At 63.7% G+C, this 23,503-nt stretch overlaps 1 protein-coding gene across 4 annotated transcripts in view; it reads left to right on the forward strand.

Moving 5' to 3' along the window:
- Positions 1 to 330: 330 nt before the first annotated feature.
- INF2 (inverted formin 2) overlaps positions 331 to 23,503 on the forward strand; it is a 30,428-nt gene continuing 7,255 nt past the window's right edge. For all 4 annotated transcript variants that reach the window (XM_063652089.1, XM_054448738.2, XM_063652088.1 and 1 more), the window contains exons 1-16: positions 331 to 526; positions 12,225 to 12,624; positions 13,964 to 14,079; positions 14,154 to 14,313; positions 14,772 to 14,805; positions 16,895 to 17,036; positions 17,718 to 17,859; positions 18,061 to 18,804; positions 19,233 to 19,384; positions 19,468 to 19,529; positions 20,078 to 20,180; positions 20,415 to 20,500; positions 20,883 to 20,983; positions 22,183 to 22,253; positions 22,325 to 22,432; positions 22,887 to 22,957. In XM_063652089.1, the coding sequence (XP_063508159.1) occupies positions 12,234 to 12,624; positions 13,964 to 14,079; positions 14,154 to 14,313; positions 14,772 to 14,805; positions 16,895 to 17,036; positions 17,718 to 17,859; positions 18,061 to 18,804; positions 19,233 to 19,384; positions 19,468 to 19,529; positions 20,078 to 20,180; positions 20,415 to 20,500; positions 20,883 to 20,983; positions 22,183 to 22,253; positions 22,325 to 22,432; positions 22,887 to 22,957 (2,483 nt within the window). In that variant the 5' untranslated portion in view covers positions 331 to 526; positions 12,225 to 12,233. The remainder of the gene's footprint in view (positions 527 to 12,224; positions 12,625 to 13,963; positions 14,080 to 14,153; positions 14,314 to 14,771; positions 14,806 to 16,894; positions 17,037 to 17,717; positions 17,860 to 18,060; positions 18,805 to 19,232; positions 19,385 to 19,467; positions 19,530 to 20,077; positions 20,181 to 20,414; positions 20,501 to 20,882; positions 20,984 to 22,182; positions 22,254 to 22,324; positions 22,433 to 22,886; positions 22,958 to 23,503) is intronic.

The following is a 23,503-nucleotide window of genomic DNA, read 5'->3' on the forward strand; positions in this document are numbered from 1 at the left end:
CTGGCTGGAACAGGAGTCCCGGGCCGGGGCAGAGAGAGGTGAGCGGCGCCTGGGAAGCCAGTGCCACCGGGAGGATGGGGGTGTAGGTGGACTGGAGGCGGTGGAGGGCAGGGACGGGGCGGACAGTGGGGGCTGAGGCGGGGGACGGCCCCGCTCTGCGCGTCCCACCCCCATCTCCGCCCACCAGGAGCAAGGCCAGCGGGGACCGCGAGGGGGCGGCCAGGATGTTCACGGGCGTGGGGAGACCCCTTAAAGCGCCCTCAGGGACCGGCCACAGTGGGCGGGGCCACACCCAGGGACCCCCCCCAGGCCCCGCCCCCGGCCCGCGCTCGCTCCCCACGTGGCCGCTGACGGGCGGGGCGGCACCTCCTCTTCCTCCCGCCCGCCCCGCCCGCCCCGCGCCCGCCAGGAGCCACCGTCCGAGCTTTGCGGAGCGCCGCAGTGGGCACCGGCTGCCCGCAGCCCCTGACCCGGCCCCGGACGGAGCGCCGGCCGCACCACCGCCCTCTGGCCGTTGCCTCACCGGGTAAGTCCTTGGCCTCGGGGTCCGCTAGGAGCCTCAGGGGAAACTGAGTCCGGGAGGAGGCAGGGGCGTGCTTGGGTCCAGGAGTGAGGTTCCGGGTTGCGGCGTGTGTGCCCAGGTGGCGGCGGGCGGTCCCGCGGCGCAGGGTACAGTTCCCGGGCGGGGACCCCAGGGCGCCCCTGGCCCCCCGGCTCCGCGCGCCCCGCTCGGGACTATGGTCCTCCGCGCCGAGGCACCGCCCGAACGCGCACTGCCTGCAGAGTGGTGGGCCCAGGGTCGGCCGGGCCTACTCCCAGGGCAGGCGGGATTTCTGCGCCTCGCGGCTGCCACATCCTGACCATGAATCAGCCACAGTTGGGAAAATAAACTTCAACTTCGGGTCCGCCGCCCGGGTGGCACCCCGAGGTGCGCGCCGGCCTGCGGCCCCACCCTGACTGCTTGGCTTCCAGCTGCCCACGCGCAGGTGGGCGCACAGGGGGCCCTCCCCACGCCCAACCGCTGGCAGGCTTAGGGAATCAGCCTCCATCACAGCTCTCTGTTCCTTTTGGGTGGGGTAGGAGCCAATCCCTGTGAGCCCCCAGACCCACCCGTCAACCCTCTAACTGGGGAGTCGCCCCAGGAGTGACCATGACTAAGGAGGGGAAGCCAGGGTGACCAGCTGTGTCCCTGACCACCCCCAGTCCCCCCTGGGGAGCACAGGCGTGGGGGGTGGTCTGTCTGTCTGTCTGGGCCTTCCGGGGCTCAAGCTCCCCACCCAGGGCTCCCACAGCTCAGCTGTGACCACAGCATTATTGCCCACTCCAGCTGGACTCACCAGGAGGCAGAGAGGCAGAGACCCTGCCCAGGCAGGGAACCAGGAACCCAGGAACCGGGCCAGAGGTCAGGCACACCCAGAAGGCGCTGGACGTAGGAAATTCCCTTACTGCCAGCCCTGCCCCTCTCTCTGGCACTGGAATGGAGCAGGATACTTGCCCTCTTCAGGCCTCAGTTTCCACATTTGCACTCTGAAGGGTGGGACAGCAGCTCAGGCTGGGATCTGCTCCCTGCCACCCTGCACTGGGAAGGTGGGGTCCCAGAGCAGCGCCTCAGACCCCGAGGGTGCCACCCAGCCAGGGGCTTTCAGGGTGTGGGTGCTCTGCCCCCAGTGCAGCAAATAGCAGCATTGGGTTCCAGGCCTGGGGTCTGAGACCTCACACTGCTCCCACCCCTACCAGCGCAGCAGCAATTTTCTGTTCTAAAAGCCAGGTTGGTGCAGTGGGCCCTCCTGGAACCTGAGGGAGCTGAACCCTGCCCAGGCCCTGCCCTCCCATCCCTGGACTGTCATGGGCCCTGCAGCCTGGCAAAGGGGGTGTCACTAGTGGGGACAGACCAAGTGGCCAGGTGCTACTGTAGCCTCCACCTCCAGGGCTCCTGAGCAGTGAAGAGTTAACCTTCAGGTGAGCGCCCACTTTGTGGAGGAGCTGACGGCTGTCAAGCGAATGACACACACCGCACATGTGGGGACGTGGAAGCTCCTACCTGAAATAGACTCTGCGCCTTCCATCAAAGTGCAGTTACTTCCTGGGTTGGAAAAGTTATGGGGTTCGTGCAGGCTGCGGGAGGGGTGGGTGGTGACTGGAAAGTGATGTGGTGCTGCCTGTGGGTGTGGGGCAGGACGCAGCTGGCCCAGCTCTGGACGGGGACAGTGAAGTAAGCTCAAGCCCCTGGCTTTTTGCTGGTGCCTGGAGGTCAAATTTCCCTGTAGTCAGGAATGAGATCTGACTCCCTGCTGCCAGCCCCTCCCCTACCTCCATCTTGCAAACAGCAGGTGTCTGATAGGTGTGTGGTTCATGGCCCAGTGGACACATTACACTGGAGAAGGCACACCCACCTCTGTTTTCAGGATGGTGGATGGGAAGGCCGGGAGGTGGAGGCCACATACGAGCCAGTCTCTGGAGGGTAGTCTCCAGGGGCCACAGCAGACCCAGGCCTAGTGGACACCTAAAGTCAAAGACAAAGTCCTACCAACGGTGGGAAGGAGAGAGGGCAGGGGCGCGGGCTCCCTGTTGCTGGAGGGGTGAGCAGGGTCCAACCACCTGGCCCCCTGTTAGAGAAGCTTCCACTCCTGCCAGCCTCACCCTAGGAGAGAGAGTCCTGCCTGGTCTGCCTCTGAGCACCCAGACAGCCTGAGTCCTGAGCTGGGGTGGGGTCTGCTCACACAGCTGCCCCCCAGCCCAGTGCCAGTATACCCTGGTGACCACCAGGCCAGGAGAGCAGGGCAGACTGGTGGTGCCTGTCCTCTCCTGAGGGGCCTTCCTCTCTCACAGCCCTTTCTAAGCTGTAATTAAATAAGGAACCACAGGGGCTACTCAGGGTCACCCCTCTGAGGGCTCATGTCAGTCCCTGAGGGCCAGCCTCAGGCCGGGCCTGTCCACTCACCATTCACACCAGCCTGGGCAGGGTCTGTGGGCTGGGTGGGTGAGTGGGTGAGGAGGGAAGGAATGAGCCAACCTGCCGAGTCCCTCTGCACGGTCTCCCACCCTCATCCCTCCCAGCGCGGCGTGGGTCCTGCAGGAGTGTTCATTTCACAGATGAGGCATGGGACAGTCAGTGCCATTTTACATTCAGTGCCATCCATTCTGCCAGGAGGTGCTGATAAAGCCCCTACTGTGTGCATCTGCCCTTGTGCCCAGAGCCTGGAGCCCAGCCCTACTCAGCACTGTGCCAGGCAGGTACAGGGCACTTACTGGGGGCCAGGGTGCAAATGGGCTGGCCCCACAGAGTAGCTGGAGGTCAAGGCCCCCCACCCCTTGTTGCTACCACTGGGGTAGGCTCAGGGTGCTGGCACTGCCACTCTGGGAATAGGACAGGCCTGTCCTGGTCAAATAGCCGTTACCGGGCCTCCAAACTCAGGGGTTGGTGGGGCAGGAATAGGCCCGCCCTCCAGGCAACCACCTGTGTCACTCCAGAGCAGCCCATGCAGACAGACAACTGCCCAAGGGCCAGCCTGGACCCCGGAGCCCTCCCGGCCAGTCGGCCTCGGTCACAGCCTGGGTGGAACGACCAGCGTGGTCGCAGCCCGGATGGGATGACTAGCGTGGCGGCCCTGAGGACAGAATGGCCAAGGGCAAGGGCCAAGGCTGCTTTCCTCTCTCGCCTGCAGCTTTTCCCAGAGGCAGCAGGGAGGGAGAGAGAGGGGCCAGGAAAGTCCCGAGAGAAGGGCCAGGCTGGGCCGCCCCGAGCCTCTGTGCCCTCAGTTCACTCCTGTTCTCACCCCAGAAGAGTGACTGGCCGTGGCTGGGGCACCCTCTGTCTCCCTCAGCCGCAACCTCTGTCTGTTGGAAATGGCATGGAGACCCGGAAGGAGCAGATGGGCACCACTGGAGGCCTGGCCAGGCTCCCGGCCGCCGATCAAGGCCTTCGCAGGGTCAGAGGGACACGGGAAGATGCTGCCAAGGCCCCTGGCCCTGGTGCCCTGGGCAGGGACCCCCTGCTCCCATGCTGTGACAGCGCTCTACCACCCCACCTGCTTCCTGTGACCTGGACACAGTCTGAGCACCCCAAGGTCCAAAGTGGGAGAGGTGGGGTGGGGGAGAGGGGGTGGGGTGGATTGGAGGCTGCCCTACTGTTACAGGGCTCTGCCCCGGGCCCACCTCACAGTGAAGGCAGAGGCCCCCAGGCAGCCCTTGGTGGCCAGAACTCAACCAGGAGCCACACCGGGGGCGGAGGGCAGGCTGTCTGCTTCCCATTTTGCAGATGAGGGCTAGTGTCAAAGCCTAGCTTTGAGGCTAACCGAGGGCACAGTTGAGGAGGGAGGGAGAGAGAAGCAGTGGCCACTGAGCACACAGCCCTGGGTAGTGGCTTTTCTGTATCATCTCCAAGCCCCCATTCGGCTGCTGTGGGCAGAGGCCAGCCCCAGCCCCTCACTCTGCCCAGCCAGTGGCCGGCCACCCAGCACGCATGGCATCCCAGTGGGCATGGCCAGTGGTGCAGGGGTTTGTTCGTGCCTGAGCTGTCCTGGCCCTCGCCGGGTCGGGGGTGGACGTGGCCAGCTGTGCGAGGAGGGCCAGCATCCCACTGGCCTCCATCTCCCCATCTGTACCTGGGTCCTTGCAGGCCCTGGGACATGGCCTCGGTGTGCAGCCTGCCTGTCCCACCCTCTGTGCCCCTGGGTCCCTGTTCCTGCTCCAGGCACAGCTCAGACTGTCGCCTGCACCCAGCCTACACTGGGAGGAGGACACAGGGCAGGGGTGAGGGAGTAGCCACCTGTCCCCACCTGCCTCTACTTCCACCTTGTGCACAGACATGAGTGGCCTGAGAACGGGAGCCCCTTGGGGACACCCAGGGCCCCTGCCTATGCTTCCATGTGCAGAGGGCCCCCCCGGCTGCCTCTTGCCTGGGCCAGGCCAGGCTGTGGAGGCGTAGGCAGAACAGTGAGGGGCTGCCTGCAGGAGCTGGCAGAGCCATGGGCTGGACCCAGGAGGGGCCACATGGGCGGTGCTGGCTCAGCCAACCCAGGTCAGAGCTACGGGGCCCTGGAGAACATCCTGGCCATTTTACAGATGAGAAAACTGAGTCCAGAATGGGCCTGGCTGTCCCAGGCCCCTGGCACCCTCGTGTCCCAGCAAGCGTTGCCAAGCGGCATGTTGCACCCACACTGAGGATCTTGTTTGCCCAGTTGGGCCTGACGGGCTCCCTGGCACTGGCTGCCTGGAGCAGAGGTCAAAAGATGCTGAGCAGGGGCTGGGAAGACTCATGCAACGTCCTAGCTCCGTCCCAGCCGCCAAGCAGGAGGTGGGCTGAGCGGGAAGGCGGGCGGTCAGTGCGTGGTTATGCACTGGCATTACAGGCGGCATCTCGTCGATCTGTCAGTAAGCTGTGGGGTTGGCATTGGCACACTCATCTGCATTTGAGGACAGGAACCAGGAGATCCTATGGGTCACAGGCCGGTCAGCGGCAGAGCCCGGTCTCACCCAGAATCAGAGCTGTCCCCCACCCTGGGCCCTGGCAGCAGCCCCTGGCCATGCTGGGTGCGCAGGCTCAGCCTCTCCCCCACTCTCAATCTGTCTTTGTTCTCCCTGCTCCTGGGAAGGCAGCTGCTAGTGGGGATGTGGGCTGGGGGCAGGGACCATGGAGCCTGGCTCGTGGGCAGGCAGCGGGCAGCCGTCTTGTCCTGGCACAGGCAGGGTGGGGGCTGGGCACCCTGGGGCCCAGCTAGGCACACAGCAATCAGGACCTGATCCCTGAAGCCGGGGCCTGGCTCCAACGAGCTGCTGCCCTTCCCCCTCCCAGGTTGAGGGAGGCCTTTTCTGAGGACAGGGGGACCCGGGGGCCTCGAAGGAGGCATCTCTGAGTGTGTCTGGTCTGGGGGGAGGAAACCCAGGTGGGGGGATTCTGGTGATGAGCTCCTGGTCTTCGTGCTCCTGGCCACCTGCCCTCATTGCCCAGCAGACCGCCTGCAGGGTACGTCTGGGGCCTGTGATAGGCCAGCCCTGGGCTCATGCCACCTGCAGGGCCTGATCAGGCCCTGTGCCCTCCCCAGTCCCTAACCATAGATCTGCACACGCCACTCCCAGCCACAGCCATGGTAGGTGCTGGCAGGCCCTCAGGCTCAGGAAGTACTTCCAATGCAGCCGCTCGTCCCCCCACGCCTCTCCCTGGGCCCCCAGACTCCAGCCCAGACCCCTGAGAATGCCAGAGGTGACCAGGCCCTCAGGCAGCACCCCGTTGGCCCTGCTCTTTGTGCAGTGGAGACACTGTGGCCTGGAGAAGGCCCATCCGGTGACTGGTGAGCCGCCCACCCGCCCAGGCCCTGCATACCCTCAGTGCAGGTGGAAGCAAGAGCCGGGCTTCCTGGCATGGGGCCTCCGCCCTTCCTGTCCTCCCTTGCCTGGGCTGCGTTTTCCGACCCTCCTCCCAGTGAGCCCTCCTCCCAGTGAGCCGGGGCATTTCCTGTTTGCTGCATCCCCCCACCCCCCCTACAGAGCCCTCCTCCCTGTGGCTTCCACAGGGCTCTGTTCCTAACCCAGGAAGATGCACCTCCCCCAGGCCCATTGTCTGCCCTAGATCCTGGGGACACAGAGAGCCCAGCTGTAGCCTGGCTCCCGGACCAGTGGTGTCCCCTGGCGTTCAGTGTTGGCCAGCCCAGACCCCCCAGCCGCCTCCACCGACACTTGCCAGAGTGCCATGAAGGACCCCTGGCTCCCAGCTCTGCTCTCTGGGTGACCCAAGCAGGGGCTGCCACTGCTCTGAGCCCAGCTTCCCTCTGTGAGATGTTGCTGTCTTTTGATCATTTTGCTTGCTTTCTTCCTCAGTATAAAACGACCATATTCATCCGAGATGCAGCTTCAGTTAGTGATTGGGCAGGTGTCCTGGTGGTATCACACCCACCATGTGATTGAAATCAGTCACCATGCCGCCTGCTTCCCATCTTTGTCTTCTGATCATGACGCTGCTGAGAGCGCCTTTCTGCCCACCTGCTCCCAGGGGACCCTTCTGTCCTGCTGTGGGTCCCCACAGTGACCCGGGGGCCCTCTTTGCACAACAAGCGGAGTTCAAGATCTTGGAGGGCTTTGGAGGCAGGAGCCTTGCACTCCATCCAGATCTTGGGGACTGCAGGCGGCATGAGGCTGAAATGCTTCTTGGGTGTGACAGTGAGGACACAGCCAGCCCTCACCAAGGCCCAGTGCGCCCCATGCCCCTGGACAGGTGGCAGTGGGTGGACCCCCATCCTCACCTGCCTTGAGGCCCCCTGTGCACAGGCCCTCCCTGGGCCTTGCCGGCAGTCGGTGAGCCACCAGGTCAGTAAAGGTCCCTCAAGGGGCTGTTGTCCTGGTGGGGAAGGTGACACATGCTGGAGGCTCAAAGGAGCTGGGAGTCTGAGTGTGAGGGAGGGGAATGGGAATCATGGCAGGACAGGTTCAGCTCCAGGTGCCTCCACTGCCCTGCAGGGCCTGGGCTGCCGAGAACCCCAGGGTGCTGCCAGGAACGCGTGCAGTCCTGGAGATCCATGGGTTGCCAAGCAGTGGAAAAATTGGGGCTCTCGGAGGAGCTAAAAATACAGTGTGGCAGCCCCTGCCTCCTAGTTCCGGAATCCTCTCCTGCCATTCTGCCCGCCCACCCCGTGGAAGACAAGCTCCCTCCCTGCACCCCCACCACCAACGCTGGCTCAGGGCCCAGAAGCACCCAGCCCTGTGCCGGTGCCAGAAGGGCAACACCATAGCTGCCTGCCCACTCCCAGGCAGTGGCCCCCCACAGGTGCTCATGTGCCCAGCCGGTGCCTGCCCTACCCCCGCCACTGCTTCAGGGTCCCCAGAGCCCCTTCGTCCCAGCCACAGAAGGCAGTACCTGCCGCCCCAGGGCTGCCAGGCTCAGGGCTTGGCCTGTTCCTCGTGGGGGCCTGGACCCAGGCAGACCTCTCCCTTCCCTACCAGTGGGGCCTTCACAGGGGAGGGGGCTGTCCCAGGCAGACTCAGAACATGTCACAGCGGGGCCTCCAGGCCCACTGGTGCTGGCCGAGGGCATAGGACCCCCCACACTGTGCTGTGGAAGGCCATCCTCACCTGGCTTTTGGGAGGCAAGTGAGGGAGCCGAGACCTGGGGGCTTCAGTGGCTGGCTCAGGTCCCTCGCATGCTGGGATTCAAGCCTGCGTACCCTAACCCCGCCTGCATGCCGCTCAGGGCCATGGGCCCATGCAGGAGCCCCCAGCTACTCTCCACAGCTTGGTGCTGGGCCTGCCTCGAGAGCCCACACTCCCTGGCTCTGGTTTTCTGTCTGCACCGCAGGGGCTAGGCACATGGCCGCAGGTCTAGTGAGGTCCAGCATGGACCTATCCCCACCCACACCACACACACTCAGCTTGACTGTTGACTGCCAGGCGGGGCGGTGGCCCGGTGGCTTCCCGAGAGTCAGTGCAGCTGCCCTAGCGTGTAGGCATTCGGATGGAGGTGCTGGCATCACCACACCAGGCTGGCCAGGCCCAGGCCCAGAGGGGGACCCTGCCTGCCGGAGCTGGAGTCTGAGGGGAGAGGCATGGCCCCGTCCTCTGGAAGCCCCATGCTATTGGTTGACAAAAGCAAGTGCTGAAGAACCGTGGTGATGTCCCACTAGCATGCGTGGGGTGAGCCCCTCAGACCTCGGAGTCTTCATCTGCAGAAGACCCTGCCCTGTGCAGTTCCATTGGTGCTGGTGGACTGCCGGGGGTGGGGTGGATGGGACACCCCTTCTTGGTGCCCTGACCCTTTTGCTGTCCGAGGCATGGTGTCTGGTCTGAGCCATGGGTACTGGGCCCTGCAGAGCCTGGATGGTCCTGCCCTGCCTCAGCCAGAGCTGGTGCCGGCTGTAGAAAAGATTGCGAAGAACGCAAATTCCTGTGCCTGTGGGGAAGTGGCCACGCCCTACAGCCGGGGCTGGGGAGCTCTGAGGACACATTCCTACGCTGGTGGCCCCGCCAACCCACTTTCCAGATGGAGAGCAGAGGGGAAGGGTAGCCTGCCCAGGGGCACACAGCTCAGCAATGAGACTCCCGCCCCCTTCCCTTCTCAGTTGGCACTGGCGCCTTCCAGCGTATTGTTCCCCATAGCCCCGTGCCCCTGAGATCAGTAAACTGTGGATTCCTTCTGGAATCCTTGCAGAAGTGGACACCACCCCCCAGTGAGAACAGGCAAGGCTGTTTGTGCAGAGCTCACTGTAGCAGGGAGTCGGCCACTGCCACCCGCGTTTAGCAGAGACTCACAGGCGGGCGGGGAAGTGGGAAGCCTCATGGTTTTCTCATATGGATACTTCACTCTATACATAGAAAGCTTTTTATAGACACAGGGAAGGCTCGGGGATGCCCTGAGAGAGGCTGCTGGCTGGAAGTTGGGCTCCTATGAGATGGGAAAAAATCACAGAAGCTGTCAGTTATTAACCAGGTCCTGGCCATTTGGGGCCAGTGGCCAGATTGCAGGTCACAGTGCTGCATATACGGTCTGGCCGTAGTGTGTTTGCAGGTTCAGCCTCATGCTGAAAAGCAGTTGGAACATTCCCCGTGTCCAGCCTGACCGGGGGGCCTGGATGAGATCGGGCAGCCTTGGTGTCATCACAGGAGAAGGAAAGCAGCTCTGGCCTCAGCCTCCGGGTCCTCAGCCGGAGCCCCGTCTATGCCGGGCCGCAGCCCAGCAAGGCCCTGCTACACTCACTGCCCCCAGACAGCACCCGGTGGGGCACGGCCCACTGGGGCAGCTCAGACACAGAGCTGGGCAGCTCAGACACAGAGCTGGGCAGCTCAGACACAGAGCTGGGCAGCTCAGACACAGAGCTGGGCACCCAGGCACGGGGGTACAGGAACCTGATGGGCAGGAGGGCCAGTTTCCTCCACCGTGGCTCCACCCCACTGACCAAGGGGGCTCCTCTTGACTGGGGTCTTTCAGGGGCTTGCACAGGGCAAGGAGCGCTGGGCAGTGCCAAGAGGGACAGTACTCAGCTCAGGGAGCTCCTTCTGTGTCCAGGGACACCCTGGGGCCTGGGGCACGGTGGCTGTCAGCAGCACTGCTTGTCTCTAAAAGGTCAGGATTTTTTGCATGGAGGGACCCCCAGGGCTCTTGGCTGGAGAGGACACTCTGGATGCCAGGGGCCGGGCCTGGGAGAGTTCATAACTCCGTCCACTCAGCCTGTGCCAAGGGGACAGGGACTCCGGCCAATGGAGGCGGGGGGGGAAAGGAGGGTCAGTTCTGGGGCCTCTTTAGGCAGCAACAGCCAAGGTGGGTGGGAATATATGCAGAGGCCCGGCTGCCTGGCTCTTCACAGTGGTGGGAGCAACCCTCCTGCCACCAGGAGGGGCGTTGGGGACCTGAGGCTGCCTGGGAGGGACCCGGGTGGCTCTGGCAGCTCAGCGGTCAGCAGCGATGAGAAGCCAGGGGAGCGTGAGGAGCAGCCCAGGGCAGGGCCCAGAGTGGGTGGGCAGAGGCGGCCGGAAGGTCCTGCGCATCTGGGTGAGTGGACAGCCACTGGGTGACCAAGAGGGCTGGGCCTGGGCGAGTGGCTTAAAACCACAGTGGGCCGGGGGCTCTGGGCTCTCCGTTCTACAGTGCCCAGACCAGGACCCCCTTCAGGGAGGAGGGGTATCCCAAGGACAGCCTCTCAGGATGCTCCTGGCAGCCTGATGCTGGAGGTGCAGAGGAGGAAACTGAGGCCCAGGCAGGATGAGTGACTGGGCCCAGGTCTGCTGGCGAGGGCCCGAGCTGGGGACATGCAGATCAGAACTCTGGCTTACACCTGTCAGGCTGCCTCCGCAAAGGAGCTCACTGGCCCCCCGGGGCAGTTGGACAGGCGGAGGGCTGAGGGGCAGTGCGGGGAGTAGGGGCTGGACTGCAGAAACACCAGGCGTGGTCGTGGGCCAGTCTGGGGAGTGGGCCTGAGACCTCAAGGGCAGGTGCTCCAGGACACTCCCTAGGCAGGAGGGGAAGAAGGGCCTCCAGTGGTGAGGACAACAGTGGGGCTGGGGCCAGAGCCTCCTGGGGAGGCAGGCGCTTGGGTGCTCGACCCCGCTCAGCTCCTGTGACCTCAAATGCCCCTCGGCCTGGGGTCCCCTGACTTACCGGGTTGGGCAGCGCTTGAAGAAAAGCCATGTGGGACTGTGGGCACAGACCCAGCTTCTCTGGGACCCAGCCGCCTCCAGTTCCCCAGCTGTTGAGGGAGGTATAAAGTGCCTGCCTTGGAGGTGGTGGGAAGCCGAGGGCCAGGGTAGAGAGTGCCGGGCCAGGGTGGAGGCTCAGAGCGTGTCCCTGCCAGGCCCGGCCCCGAGCTCCCTCCCCGAGGCTCCACGCTGCCGTTCTCAGACGCTAAATATAAGATCTGAGCCATACATGGTTGCAGGAGGGCCTGGGATGCCCCTGACCTTCGAGGCCAGTTCCCAGGGTCTGTGGTTGGGGACAGCGGCTGGGGGGATGTGGTGGCGTGGAGCTGGTGTCAGAGGTGCAACCCGCCTGTCCTGCTGTTCTGTTTTGGGGAAAGGCACGTGTTGGGGCTCTTCTGGGCTGGGCCTGTTACCCGAGTGTTCCCAGGGCTGGTGTCAGACCTGTTGCGACTGAATCCTGGTAAAACCCTGAGTGCCAAGGGTCTCTGTCTTCCTGTTGGTGTGAGCCCCCCACCCACGTGCGGATAGGCAGACTGAGGCCCAGGGGAGACCCGGGAGCCGCCCCTCCTCCCCAGCCACGCTGCTGACGCTGTGGGCAACTCAGGCATGCCTGAGGTTTGGAATCTCCCTGTCCATATTGTCCACTGGGGCGGGGGAAGTGCCTTGGGGTGAGATAAGGCAGCCTCGGATGCGCCGTTTTGTTGCATCATTACCATGGATAATGTTCCAGCCAGTGGAGCCTCCCGCTCCCCCGAGTCCTCCCCAAGCTCATCCGGTCCCGTCAGTCTGCAGGGACCGTGCTGGCCTCGCGGTGCAGGTTTCTGAGCCGACTCCTCCCCTCCCAGCCCTGAGCCCCGGGGTCCTCATGAGCGCAGTGGGGCCCTTCCTGCTGCCGCCTCAGTTGCTGAAATTCGGTCAGGGATGGGTACAGAGAAGCCTAAGATATAGTGAGGGACACAGTGCTACCCCTAACCCTCAGCATGGCACGTGAGCAGGAATTGCAGCAGAGAAACTGAGACCCAGGGAAGTGGCCCCGCCCGCACTGGTGGCCAGGAGGACAGCCCCCATCCCCTCCCCTCTGACGGCTCCCTGCCCTCTGCCCGCAGCTCGGCAAGATGTCGGTGAAGGAGGGCGCACAGCGCAAGTGGGCAGCGCTGAAGGAGAAGCTGGGGCCACAGGATTCGGACCCCACGGAGGCCAACCTGGAGAGCGCGGACCCTGAGCTGTGCATCCGGCTGCTCCAGATGCCCTCTGTGGTCAACTACTCCGGCCTGCGCAAGCGCCTGGAGGGCAGCGACGGCGGCTGGATGGTGCAGTTCCTGGAGCAGAGCGGCCTGGACCTGCTGCTCGAGGCGCTGGCGCGGCTGTCGGGCCGCGGCGTCGCACGCATCTCGGACGCCCTGCTGCAGCTCACCTGTGTCAGCTGCGTGCGCGCCGTCATGAACTCGCGGCAGGGCATCGAGTACATCCTCAGCAACCAGGGCTACGTGCGCCAGCTCTCCCAGGGTGAGCCGCAGTGCGGGAGGGCCGCCCAGGCGGACGCTAGGGACCTGGTATGAGGCTTCAGGCCCAAAAGGCCCCCGGAAGCCTGGGGACCCACCGGGAGGAAGCGCAGCCAGACAGGCAAGGAGGGCTTCCTGGGCTCAGGAAAAACTTTCACATTGATTCCGAGTCTGAGGCTTCCAGGTCATCCCAGTCCCTGCACTGCTGCATCAGCGGTCCCTCTGTGCTCCTCTGTTCGGTGGCTGTGCCCCACCCTTCCTCCACGTCCTGTGCTGGCTCCCACCCTATGGGCTCTCTGCCCTTGTCCACACCTCGGCGGCAGGAGTCACCTGACACCTGAGTCAGAGATGCGAATCCACCCAAGTGGCTCCTACATACACCTGCCTGGCTCCAAGCCCTTCAGCCTCAGCCCAGACAGAGCCCTTCAGGTCTGGCCCACACCTACTGATGGTGTCACCCTCCACTCCCAGCGCCTTCCTCCCCACCCTGTCCCCTACTCCAGCACCCAGGGGACTCGTCCCCGGCAGGCAGGCAGGAAGGCAGGCCGGCCCCTGGTCTCTGCCTCTGCTCGTGTTTTCTGCCTTTGCGTCCTCCAAGGTCCTGCGCTAAGCCTTTAAGCCCCAGCTCACTTTCCCCTCCTCCAGGAAGTCTCCCCAGGCTGTGCCCAAAGCTAGTCCCGGCCCCTTGAGAGAAACCCTTGCTGTGCCACTCCATGGCTGCTGCCAGGTCCCACCGATGCTTGGGGATGAGCTAGGGTGGGCAGTGATGGGCGGGGCTGGGCCCATGGGGGCGGCAGGTACCTGTGCAGGCAAGCAAGCCAGAGGCGCCTCGTTTCTGTCGGACCCAGGGGACAGAGGCAGGTGTAGAGGCCAGCCACTCTCAGCCTGTCTCCCCAACCTGGGCCTGGCAGAGCCCCTCTGTGGAGTCTTTTGTGAATTGTTCTCAGCAGGGTCAGATGAGAGACACCCCCAGAACTTTCACAGCTCCAGATGGGGTGGGAGGCAGGGGTTCATAGGAATGAGGTTGTGTCTGCCATAAACACAGTAAGTGCTGCATTGGGAGAAAACCTGGGCCCAGAGCCAGTGACAGGATGGGGCAGCTACCTCCAAGCCCTTCCCTGCAGGGTCTGGCCCTGTGGTCCAGGAGCAGGGCTAGGACACCGAGGAGTGGGCAGCTCGCTGGGTCCCAGCCCTTTGTTCAGCACTGCTGTGGGCCACAGACAAGTGCCCGGCACCCCCTGGCATCTGCCTGCCAGGCCCAGAGCCCCAGCCCTGAGCCCAGCTGCACAGGCATGGGAAGGGGTGCATTGGCCCTGCTGAGCCTGCCCACTCCACCCTGGCAGCCCTGGACACATCCAACGTGATGGTGAAGAAGCAGGTGTTTGAGCTACTGGCCGCCCTGTGCATCTACTCTCCCGAGGGCCACGCACTGACCCTGGACGCCCTGGACCACTACAAGGTGGGCGGCAGGGCCTGGGCCTGGGCACATGGGGCTCCCTACCTGGGTGTGCCCTGACCCCGCCCTCCCCACAGACGGTGTGCAGCCAGCAGTACCGCTTCAGCATTGTCATGAACGAGCTCTCCGGCAGCGACAACGTGCCCTACGTGGTCACCCTGCTTAGCGTGATCAACGCCGTCATCCTGGGCCCCGAGGACCTGCGCACGCGCACCCAGCTGCGGAACGAGTTTATTGGTAAGCACCCGCCCTGGGCTGCATGCCCGCTTCTGCCCGCCTCTTGGCCAGCGCATCCCATGCTGCATCCACCTGGGAGGTGGGAGCGCCACAAAACCTGCCCCCGACCCAGGGCCCCAGAGGAAGGCGCCATCTCAGGCCTGCCACCACCTGCCCCTTCAATGGACACAGGCCTCAGAACGCCTGGGGGTCAACCCTGGACCGTTCTCAGTTATGAGGCTCGCCAGGCAGTGGAGCGGGCCAGAGGGCCTGAGACCTCGTTCCAGCCCTGCCTGTTCTGGCGGCGAGCCCTGAGTCAGCATCACTGTGTCCAGCACGATGTCTCCTTTCTGGAGCCTCAGGTCTTTGGTGTCCCATGAGTGCAGCAGAGCAGGGCCAGGTGCTCTGGGTGGCAGAAGTGAAATGGGGAAGGCGGGGAGTGGCCTCCAAACCCTCTGACCCTGTCCGTCCCTTCCTAGGGCTGCAGCTGCTGGACGTCCTGGCTCGCCTGCGGTGAGTCCCCACTGTAGCGGTCTTGCTGGCTGCCTCTCCTGCTCCCAAAGCCAGGCCCACCTGCCCTTTGGATCTCAGCCATCTCACCTAAGCAGCACCTCCAGATGGCAGGGAGGTGGCTCCCCTGGAGTAACCCCAGGGGTCCAGCCAGAAGCCAGGTCTCAGGCTAGCATCCAGCTCACTGTCCCTGGCAGCTGCCCACAGAAACTGGGGTTGCAGCACCCATAGAAAGGACAGAATGAGCTCATATCCTTTGCACACCGTGGATGGAGCTGGAGGCCATGATCCTAAGTGAATCAACCCAGAAACAGAAAATGAAATGCCAGTAAGAGGGAACTATAGGGTGGTTCACGTGGACACAAGATGGAGACAGGGACACGGGCTCCAGGGCGAGAGTTGAAAAACTACCTCCAGGGTACAGTGTTCGTCGCTACTTGGTGTCAGGCCCACTAGAACAAGGGTCCCCAACCCCCAGGCTGCGGACCAGTACATGGCCTATTGGAACCGGCCACACAGCAGGAAGTGAGCAGTGGGCGGGCATTCCTGCCTGAGCTCCACCTCATGTCAGATCAGCGCTGCATTAGATTCTCGCTGCGCACGCACGTGAGGGATCCAGGCTGCGCACTCCTCATGGCAATCTAATGCCTGATGATCAGGGGTGGAACAGTTTTATCCCTAAACCATTCCCGTCACCCCGGTCTATGGAAAAATTGTCTTCCACAAAACAAGTCCCTGGTGCCAAAAAGGCTGGGGACCGCTGCCCTAGAAGGCCATTGCCTACGTTACACAGTGTACCATGTGGCAAACACACACATGTACCCCCTGAGTCTAAAATAAAAATTTTTTTTAAAAAGAAACTAGGGTTGCCAGGTACTGTATGGGACATGCAGTTCATTCAGGTTTCAGATACACAACAGACAATATTTTAGTGTAAGTATATCCCAGATGTTGCATGGGATATACTTATGCCAAAAGTTATTCATTGTTTGTCTGAAATTCAAATTGAACAGGTACTCTGTAGTTTCATTTGCTAAATCTTGCAGCCCTGCTGGGAACCCACATAGCTGAGAAGCTCTATCCCAGGCCTCAGTCAGGACTGTACTCAGGGGAGTGTCCCGACACCCAGGGAAATCAGCTTGGAGGAGCCCAGGGCTAGAATGCCTGGTGTTGAAATGCCCTCAAGAGCCAGGCGCGGTGGCTCACACCTGTAATCCCGGCACTTTGTGAGGCCAAGATGGGCAGATCACCTGAGGTCAGGAGTTCAAGACCAGCTTGGCCAACATGGTGAAACCCCATCTCTACTAAAAGTACAAAAATTAGCCAGCCATGGTGGCATGTGTCTGCAATCCCAACTACTCAGGAGGCTGAGGCAGGACAATCATTGGATCCCAGGAGGTGGAAGTAGCAGTGAGCCGAGATCGTACCACTGCACTCCAGCATGGGTGACAGAGTGAGACTCCATCTCAAAAAAAAAGAAATGGCCTCAGGCAAAGTTTGCCCACATGGGTGCCTGTGCCCCACCAGTGTGGGCTGAAGGGGGCCGGCCCTGCCTGCGGAGGGCTTTGCTCATTGACCAGACTGAAATGACTGGCAAGTCCTAGGCCCAGTGAACACTAAGGTTCCTCCTGCTCAGGCCAGAGCCCTGTGCCTCCTGTATCCATGCAGCCCTGTGGACCCACCTCAGGTGTGGTCTTCACTGTGGTCACACAGCGCCCAGGGGAGGGCCTTCCCTCCCCCAAGGTCACGGCCCGGTTCCATTGTGTGCCACCTCCCCAGGCCTTGGTGCACGTTACTCGATGGGAGTGGGAATACTCACCCTTACCCCTTCCCCAGGGGCGTGCAGATGCCTGGTGACCCGGGGGCAGCCTGGCAGGGCGCAAGGCACTGACCTGGGAGCTGCCACTCTTAGGTCGCCATCCCTGGCTGTGTGGGTCACATGTCAGCCACAGCTGGCCACGGCCTGGCTCAGAGTCCCAGGTGGGCTGAGCGGGGCTGGTACACTGGCACCGACCCGGGCTGCCCCTCCTGCATGTTGGTGGCGGCAGCAGCAGCAGCAGCAGGCTTAGCCCACCTGGCCCCTCCTGCACAGAGACCTGGAGGACGCCGACCTGCTGATCCAGCTGGAGGCCTTCGAGGAGGCTAAAGCCGAGGACGAGGAGGAGCTGCTGCGAGTCTCTGGCGGGGTCGACATGAGCAGCCACCAGGAGGTCTTTGCCTCCCTGTTCCACAAGGTGGGCTGGGGGCCGGAGGGCGGAGGGCAGCCCTGCAGGGCAGGCTGTGGCCCTGAGGTCCAGATGCTGGGCCTGGAATGGTCCTCCCTGCCCTGGTCAGACCCTGCTGTGACCTGGGCCATGGTGCCAGCTTTGGGGCCCAGGGGTTGGAAAGGGAGCTGGCGCCTAGAGCAGGCAGCCTGGGGGCTGGGCTGGGCCCTAGGGGCAAAGCCAGGGCCAGAGGACCCAGAAGGACAGGGCTCCAAAGACCAGTGCGGCCCACAGCCGGCCGTACTGTCCTGGGCCCCAGCTGTCCAGTCCCCATGAGGTGGGCTTCAGAGGCCTCAGGGCCTGGGGAGGGTCTAAGAGGCTGAATTCTCATCAAGCTCAGGCCCTCCCCTCATTCCCTGAACCTGGCAGCTCTCATCTGGCAACATCTGAAGACATTTTTGGCTGCCACGGCTGGGCAGGGGGTGCTATTGGCATTGAGTAGGTAGAGACCAGGGGTTCTGTTTAACATCCCATAATGCACAGGACAGTCCCACATGTCACCAGTACCACAGTCGCTGAGACTCTCATCTCTAGGGATCCGTGGGAATAGAGGGGGTGATGGGGCTGGACGCCCTGGCAGACAGGCCAACAGTCCTTAGCCCACCAGGGAGGGGCCGGCTGCTGACCTGCACCCCACACTCGCCCGTCCAGGTGAGCTGCTCCCCGGTGTCTGCCCAGCTCCTGTCGGTGCTGCAGGGCCTCTTGCACCTGGAGCCCACCCTCCGCTCCAGCCAGCTGCTCTGGGAGGCCCTGGAGAGCCTCGTGAACCGGGCCGTGCTCCTGGCCAGCGATGGTGAGGGGGCGGGGCAGGGGCATAGGCACAGCCTGGTGGGCAGACACTGGGGTCTCAGACCATGGGGGAGGGAGCCTGTCCTTGGCCCCAACCCATCCTCTGCCCAGGGGAGGTGGCCGCTTTTTCCTGCCTCCTCCTCAAGCCCCCATGCCTCCCTCCCCTGCTCCCTTCTCCCTTCACCCTGGACATCCCCTACTGCAGCTCAGGAATGCACCCTGGAGGAAGTGGTTGAGCGGCTCCTGTCTGTCAAGGGGCGACCCAGACCGAGCCCCCTGGTCAAGGCCCATAAAAGCGTCCAAGCCAACCTAGACCAGAGCCAGAGGGGCAGCTCCCCGCAAAACACTACAACCCCCAAGCCCAGCGTGGAGGGCCAGCAGCCAGCAGCAGCTGCTGCCTGCGAGCCCGTGGACCACACCCAGAGTGAGAGCATCCTGAAAGTTTCACAGCCCAGAGCCCTGGAGCAGCAGGCGTCCACCCCACCCCCACCCCCACCCCTGCTCCCTGGTTCCAGTGCCGCGCCCCCTCCCCCTCCCCCACCACCCCCCCTGCCCAGTGTGGGGGCTAAGGCCCTCCCAACAGCACCGCCACCCCCACCCCTGCCAGGCCTGGGGGCCATGGCCCCCCCAGCACCTCCTCTACCACCACCCCTGCCAGGCTCCTGTGAGTTCCTGCCCCCACCACCTCCACCACTCCCGGGCATGGGATGCCCGCCCCCACCCCCACCCCTGCTGCCTGGTATGGGCTGGGGCCCTCCTCCACCCCCACCTCCACTACTGCCCTGCACCTGCAGCCGCCCTGTGGCAGGAGGCATGGAGGAGGTCATCGTGGCCCAGGTAGACCACGGCTTGGGCTCAGCATGGGTCCCCAGCCATCGGCGGGTGAACCCACCCACACTGCGCATGAAGAAACTGAACTGGCAGAAGCTGCCATCCAACGTGGCACGTGGTGAGGGTCCCCAGACCCCCAAGGGAAGCTTCTCCGAGGACGGGGGCTGGTCTCTGCTGGGGAGAGGGGCAGGTGGCACATGGAACTTGTGTGCGCGTCCTGCCCGTGCGTGGCCAGGGCAGCCTGGCCCTTGCTTTGGGCTCGGCGCCTGTGGTTGAGGTGGGGACGGGGAAGGAGCAGGGCAGGGGCTACCTCTGAGGACCCCCCTCCACATGCTCCCGTGAGCCAGTGCATCCGGGGTGCCATGGTGCCCTGGGGCCCGGGCTACAGGTGCTCAGGTAGGGAGGTAGGGTGCCTGCTGTGTGCTGGACCTGCTGGGCCCCAGGCAGGGCATCCTTTAGACCCTCTGGGAGGCTCCAGCCCCTGCCTGCTGGATCGCCAGGCCCCGGGGCTGCGAGAGCCTCACTGGCCGTGTCCCCACCCGACAGAGCACAACTCTATGTGGGCGTCCCTGAGCAGCCCCGACGCCGAGGCTGTGGAGCCCGACTTCTCCAGCATCGAGCGGCTGTTCTCATTCCCTGCAGCCAAGCCCAAGGAGCCCACCGCAGCGGCCACCCGAGCCAGGAAGGAGCCCAAGGAGGTGGGGACGGGGAAGGGACTCAGACCGGGGCCGCCTGCCTGGCCACCCTCCGGTACCAGCCTGTTGGGTGGGGGGTTTTCTAGATCACTTTCCTCGATGCCAAGAAGAGCCTGAACCTCAACATCTTCCTGAAGCAATTTAAGTGGTGAGTGACGGAGGTGGCCCCCGTCCCAGGCCACGGAGCCTCACCTCCACCTGAGCCTCCTGACTTGGGCCCAGCAGTGCCCTCTGCAGGCCACCATGGGAAGTGCACACTGCACCCCCTAGGCAGGCTTGTGGGCGGGTAATAACCCTATGCTGCCCCAGCTAGGGGCGGTCCAGGCTCCCAGGCACAGAGCGCTGGGACCTCCCCCCACAAGGCCACAGACAAGTAGCAGCTAAACCAGTGGGCCCTGACTGTCAGCCCCCGAGTCCTTTCCTGCAGCGGGTGTCCAGCACTGGCCCGAGGGAGCTGGCTGGACCTGACCCATCCTGCATCTTCTGAGCAGGGCCCATGGAGGGTAGCGAGGATGGGAGTCAGCCTGGGTCCCCTTCACCGCGTGACCGTGGGCAACAACTCGACCGCTCTGTGTCCCACCTGCCCTGGCCACCCCATGACTACGTGGGGAGACCCTGCCAGGCGGGGTCCCAAAGAGGCTGGGTGGGGGTGACTCATGATTCACTCACCCCTGCCTGGTCCTCTCCCTGCTCCAGCTCCAACGAGGAGGTCGCTGCTATGATCCGGGCCGGGGATACCACCAAGTTTGATGTGGAGGTTCTCAAACAACTCCTTAAGCTCCTTCCGGAGAAGCACGAGGTGAGAGGACCACCCCCACACCCCGCCCCCAGTTAGTGCCACCAACCAAGGGAGAGGCTGTCCTGGGGGCTCCCAGCAGGGAGAGAGAAGGGAGGCACCCCAGCCCCACCTCTGCCCTGAACCGTGAGCCACAGGGAGCCATGCTGAGCACTGGAGGGGCTGAGCCCGGCGGGCAGTCCGGGAGGGTGGGAAGCTGGCGTGGGGGGATCCCACACGCCGTTCTCCTCCTGGCAGATTGAAAACCTGCGGGCATTCACAGAGGAGCGAGCCAAGCTGGCCAGCGCCGACCACTTCTACCTCCTCCTGCTGGCCATTCCCTGGTGAGCACGGCCGCCTTCAGATCCCAGGGCCTGGGCCCCAGGTGGGAGGAGAACAGGAATAGGGAGCAGGGCCCAGCCAGGGAGGAGAAGGGGCTGTGCCAATGGCTGCCCTGGGCTCCAGAAGCAGCGTTGCAGCGGTCGGGCTTCTAAACATCACTCGTGCCCCACCCCCAGTCCTTCCCCTCAAAGTATGGGGCTGGAGGCCTCTGGAGGAACTGGATCCCGCTCTGCACAGGCCCAGGAGGGTGCCTGTTGGATGGGGCTGGCGGTGGAAACCCCCTCCCTTTGCCCACCACCCAAGCCAGAGCCCTGTGCTGAGTGCCCCTCTGGCAGGGACAGGTGGAGGGTGCAGGCCACTGATCCTTGTCTGTGCCATCCCCAGCTACCAGCTGCGAATCGAGTGCATGCTGCTGTGTGAGGGCGCGGCCGCCGTGCTGGACATGGTGCGGCCCAAGGCCCAGCTGGTGCTGGCTGCCTGCGAAAGTGAGTGGGGCCAAGCAGGGCACGTGTGCAGGAGGGACAGGCCTCCGAACTGGGGCCGGAGGGCTGCTCGGGGCCCCTGCTACTGCCAATATCATAATGGCGGCTAAGAGCACCTAAGGGTGCCAGCCTTCACCACCACTCCGGAAACCACCCTGCTGCCGCCACCTCGGTGCACACACCTGCTGGACGCACAGACACACGCATGCCCACCGCCACTCTCAGGCACGTGCACACACACAAGCACACCGCCACTCAGGCACATGCACACAAGCACACTGCCACTTGGGCACGCGCATACAAGCACACCGCCACTCTCAGGCACGTGCACACACAAGCACACCGCCACTCTCAGGCATGTGCACACACAAGCACACCGCCACTCTCAGGCATGTGCACACAAGCACACCGCTACGGGCATGCACACACACACACAAGCACCCCACCACTCTCAGGCACATGCACACAAGCACACCGCCACTCGGGCACGTGCACACACAAAAGCACACCGCCACTCGGGCACGCACACACACAAGCACACCACCACTCTCGGGCACGTGCACACAAGCACACCACCACTCAGGCACATGCACACACACAAGCGCACCGCCACTCAGGCACGTGCACACAAGCACACCACCACTCTCAGGCACGTGCACACAAGCACACCACCACTCAGGCACATGCACACACACAAGCACACCGCCACTCTCAGGCACGCACACACACACACAAGCACACCGCCACTCTCGGGCACGTGCACACAAGCACACTGCCACTCGGGCACGTGCACACACAGAAGCCCACAAGCACAGTCACACACATGCACACAGGACACAGACACATGTACACGCCCCCCCAACACACACACCCTCACATACATGTACAGACACAAGTGCACACACACGGGCACCATCTCTGAAAGGGGAATCCACGGAGACCTGCCACAGCCACTGGGCAGGGAGAGGGACAGGTACAGACCAGTGAGGCACAGCTCACGTCTGTCAGGCACACTGTAGGTGTCCACTCCCATCGGTGGAGGGTTTGCAGCCCCCAAGCCCTGTCCTGTGACCCTTCCGGTGCTGGGCTGAGCCTGGGGAGGAGCCAGGGAGTGCAGCGGCACTGGCAAGCAGGACCACACCGCCAGGGCATCTGGGGGCTCCAAACCAAGAGCCCCTCTCCAGCCCTGGCTGCCCCTGCAGGCCTGCTCACCAGCCGCCAGCTGCCCATCTTCTGCCAGCTGATCCTGAGAATTGGGAACTTCCTCAACTACGTAAGTCAGGAGCAGCTCCCCATCCCACCTGGTGCCGGGGGCTGGCGAGACTCACTCCCTGCCCCTCCCAGGGCAGCCACACCGGTGACGCCGACGGCTTCAAGATCAGCACATTGCTGAAGCTCACGGAGACCAAGTCCCAGCAGAACCGCGTGACGCTGCTGCACCACGTGCTGGAGGTGGGCCGTGGCGGCGGGCACCAGCGGGGGCATGATGGGAGGGCTTCGAGTCCCCCCGGACCTGCAGTGTAGAGGCGTAGAGGCCATACCCCCCTGTGCTCACCACTCAGGCCGCCGGTCTCCCTGTCTCAGGACCCCGTCTAGAGCCAGCAGCCTCAATCAGAGCCACGCCCCCACCCCTTCCAGCACCCCTTCCTTCCTGCAGCACTGGCTTCCCTGCACGAGCCTTGTCCCTCCCCAGGATATCTGTCCCTGGTCTGGGGGACAGTCCCTAGGAAAAGCAGAAACATCACAAAGTCATAGCCAGGCCCAAGGGAAAGATTTGAGGGTCTGGAGTGCTGGGGGTTTTCTGGACCTTAATTGCTAAGGGGTGGAGCTGGGGGAGTGGGAACAGGGGCATCCCCAGGTGGAGAGTGTGGCCACAGTGGACCTCACTGCACGTGTCCCATTGCAGGAAGCGGAAAAGAGCCACCCCGACCTCCTGCAGCTGCCCCGGGACCTGGAGCAGCCCTCGCAAGCAGCAGGGTAGGCAACTCCTGCCAGCCCACCCACCTCAGCCAGGCGGGGGCCTGACTTCTGTCCCCAGCCAGTGAGGTGGCTGCCCGCCAGGGCTGGGTCTCACAGCCGCAGCGCAGCCCCGGCGCCGCGGAGCCCTGCCCAATAGAACACTTTCCTTTTGGGACAGGACCGGGTCTGCCGTGGCCTTTGCCCTTCTGACTTAAGCAAGGAAACAGACCTAGAGGGGGCAAGGGCTGGCCAGGTCAGGGTCACGCCAGGGGCAGGTCTAATACAGCCCCTTCACAAGGTGAACCTTCACGACAGCCGTGAGCAGGTTCGGGCCTCCCTCATCGTATAGATGAGGAAACGGAGGCCCAGGAAAGCAGTGTCACCTCCTGGGTCACACAACCCAGGCAGGAGGGCAGCCTGGGCCACCCCACTACACAGTCTGGGCCCCTAGCACAGGGTCCTTCCTGGGCTCCACCTGCCCTGGAAGGTTCTCTGGCTCAGGAGCTGCTCAGCCTTGGGGAGAACTAGGCAAGCAGGACAGGCTGACCATTAGGGTCCCCGCCC

Source organism: Pongo pygmaeus, chromosome 15 (assembly GCF_028885625.2).
Source record: "Pongo pygmaeus isolate AG05252 chromosome 15, NHGRI_mPonPyg2-v2.0_pri, whole genome shotgun sequence".
Classification (NCBI taxonomy): domain Eukaryota; kingdom Metazoa; phylum Chordata; class Mammalia; order Primates; family Hominidae; genus Pongo; species Pongo pygmaeus.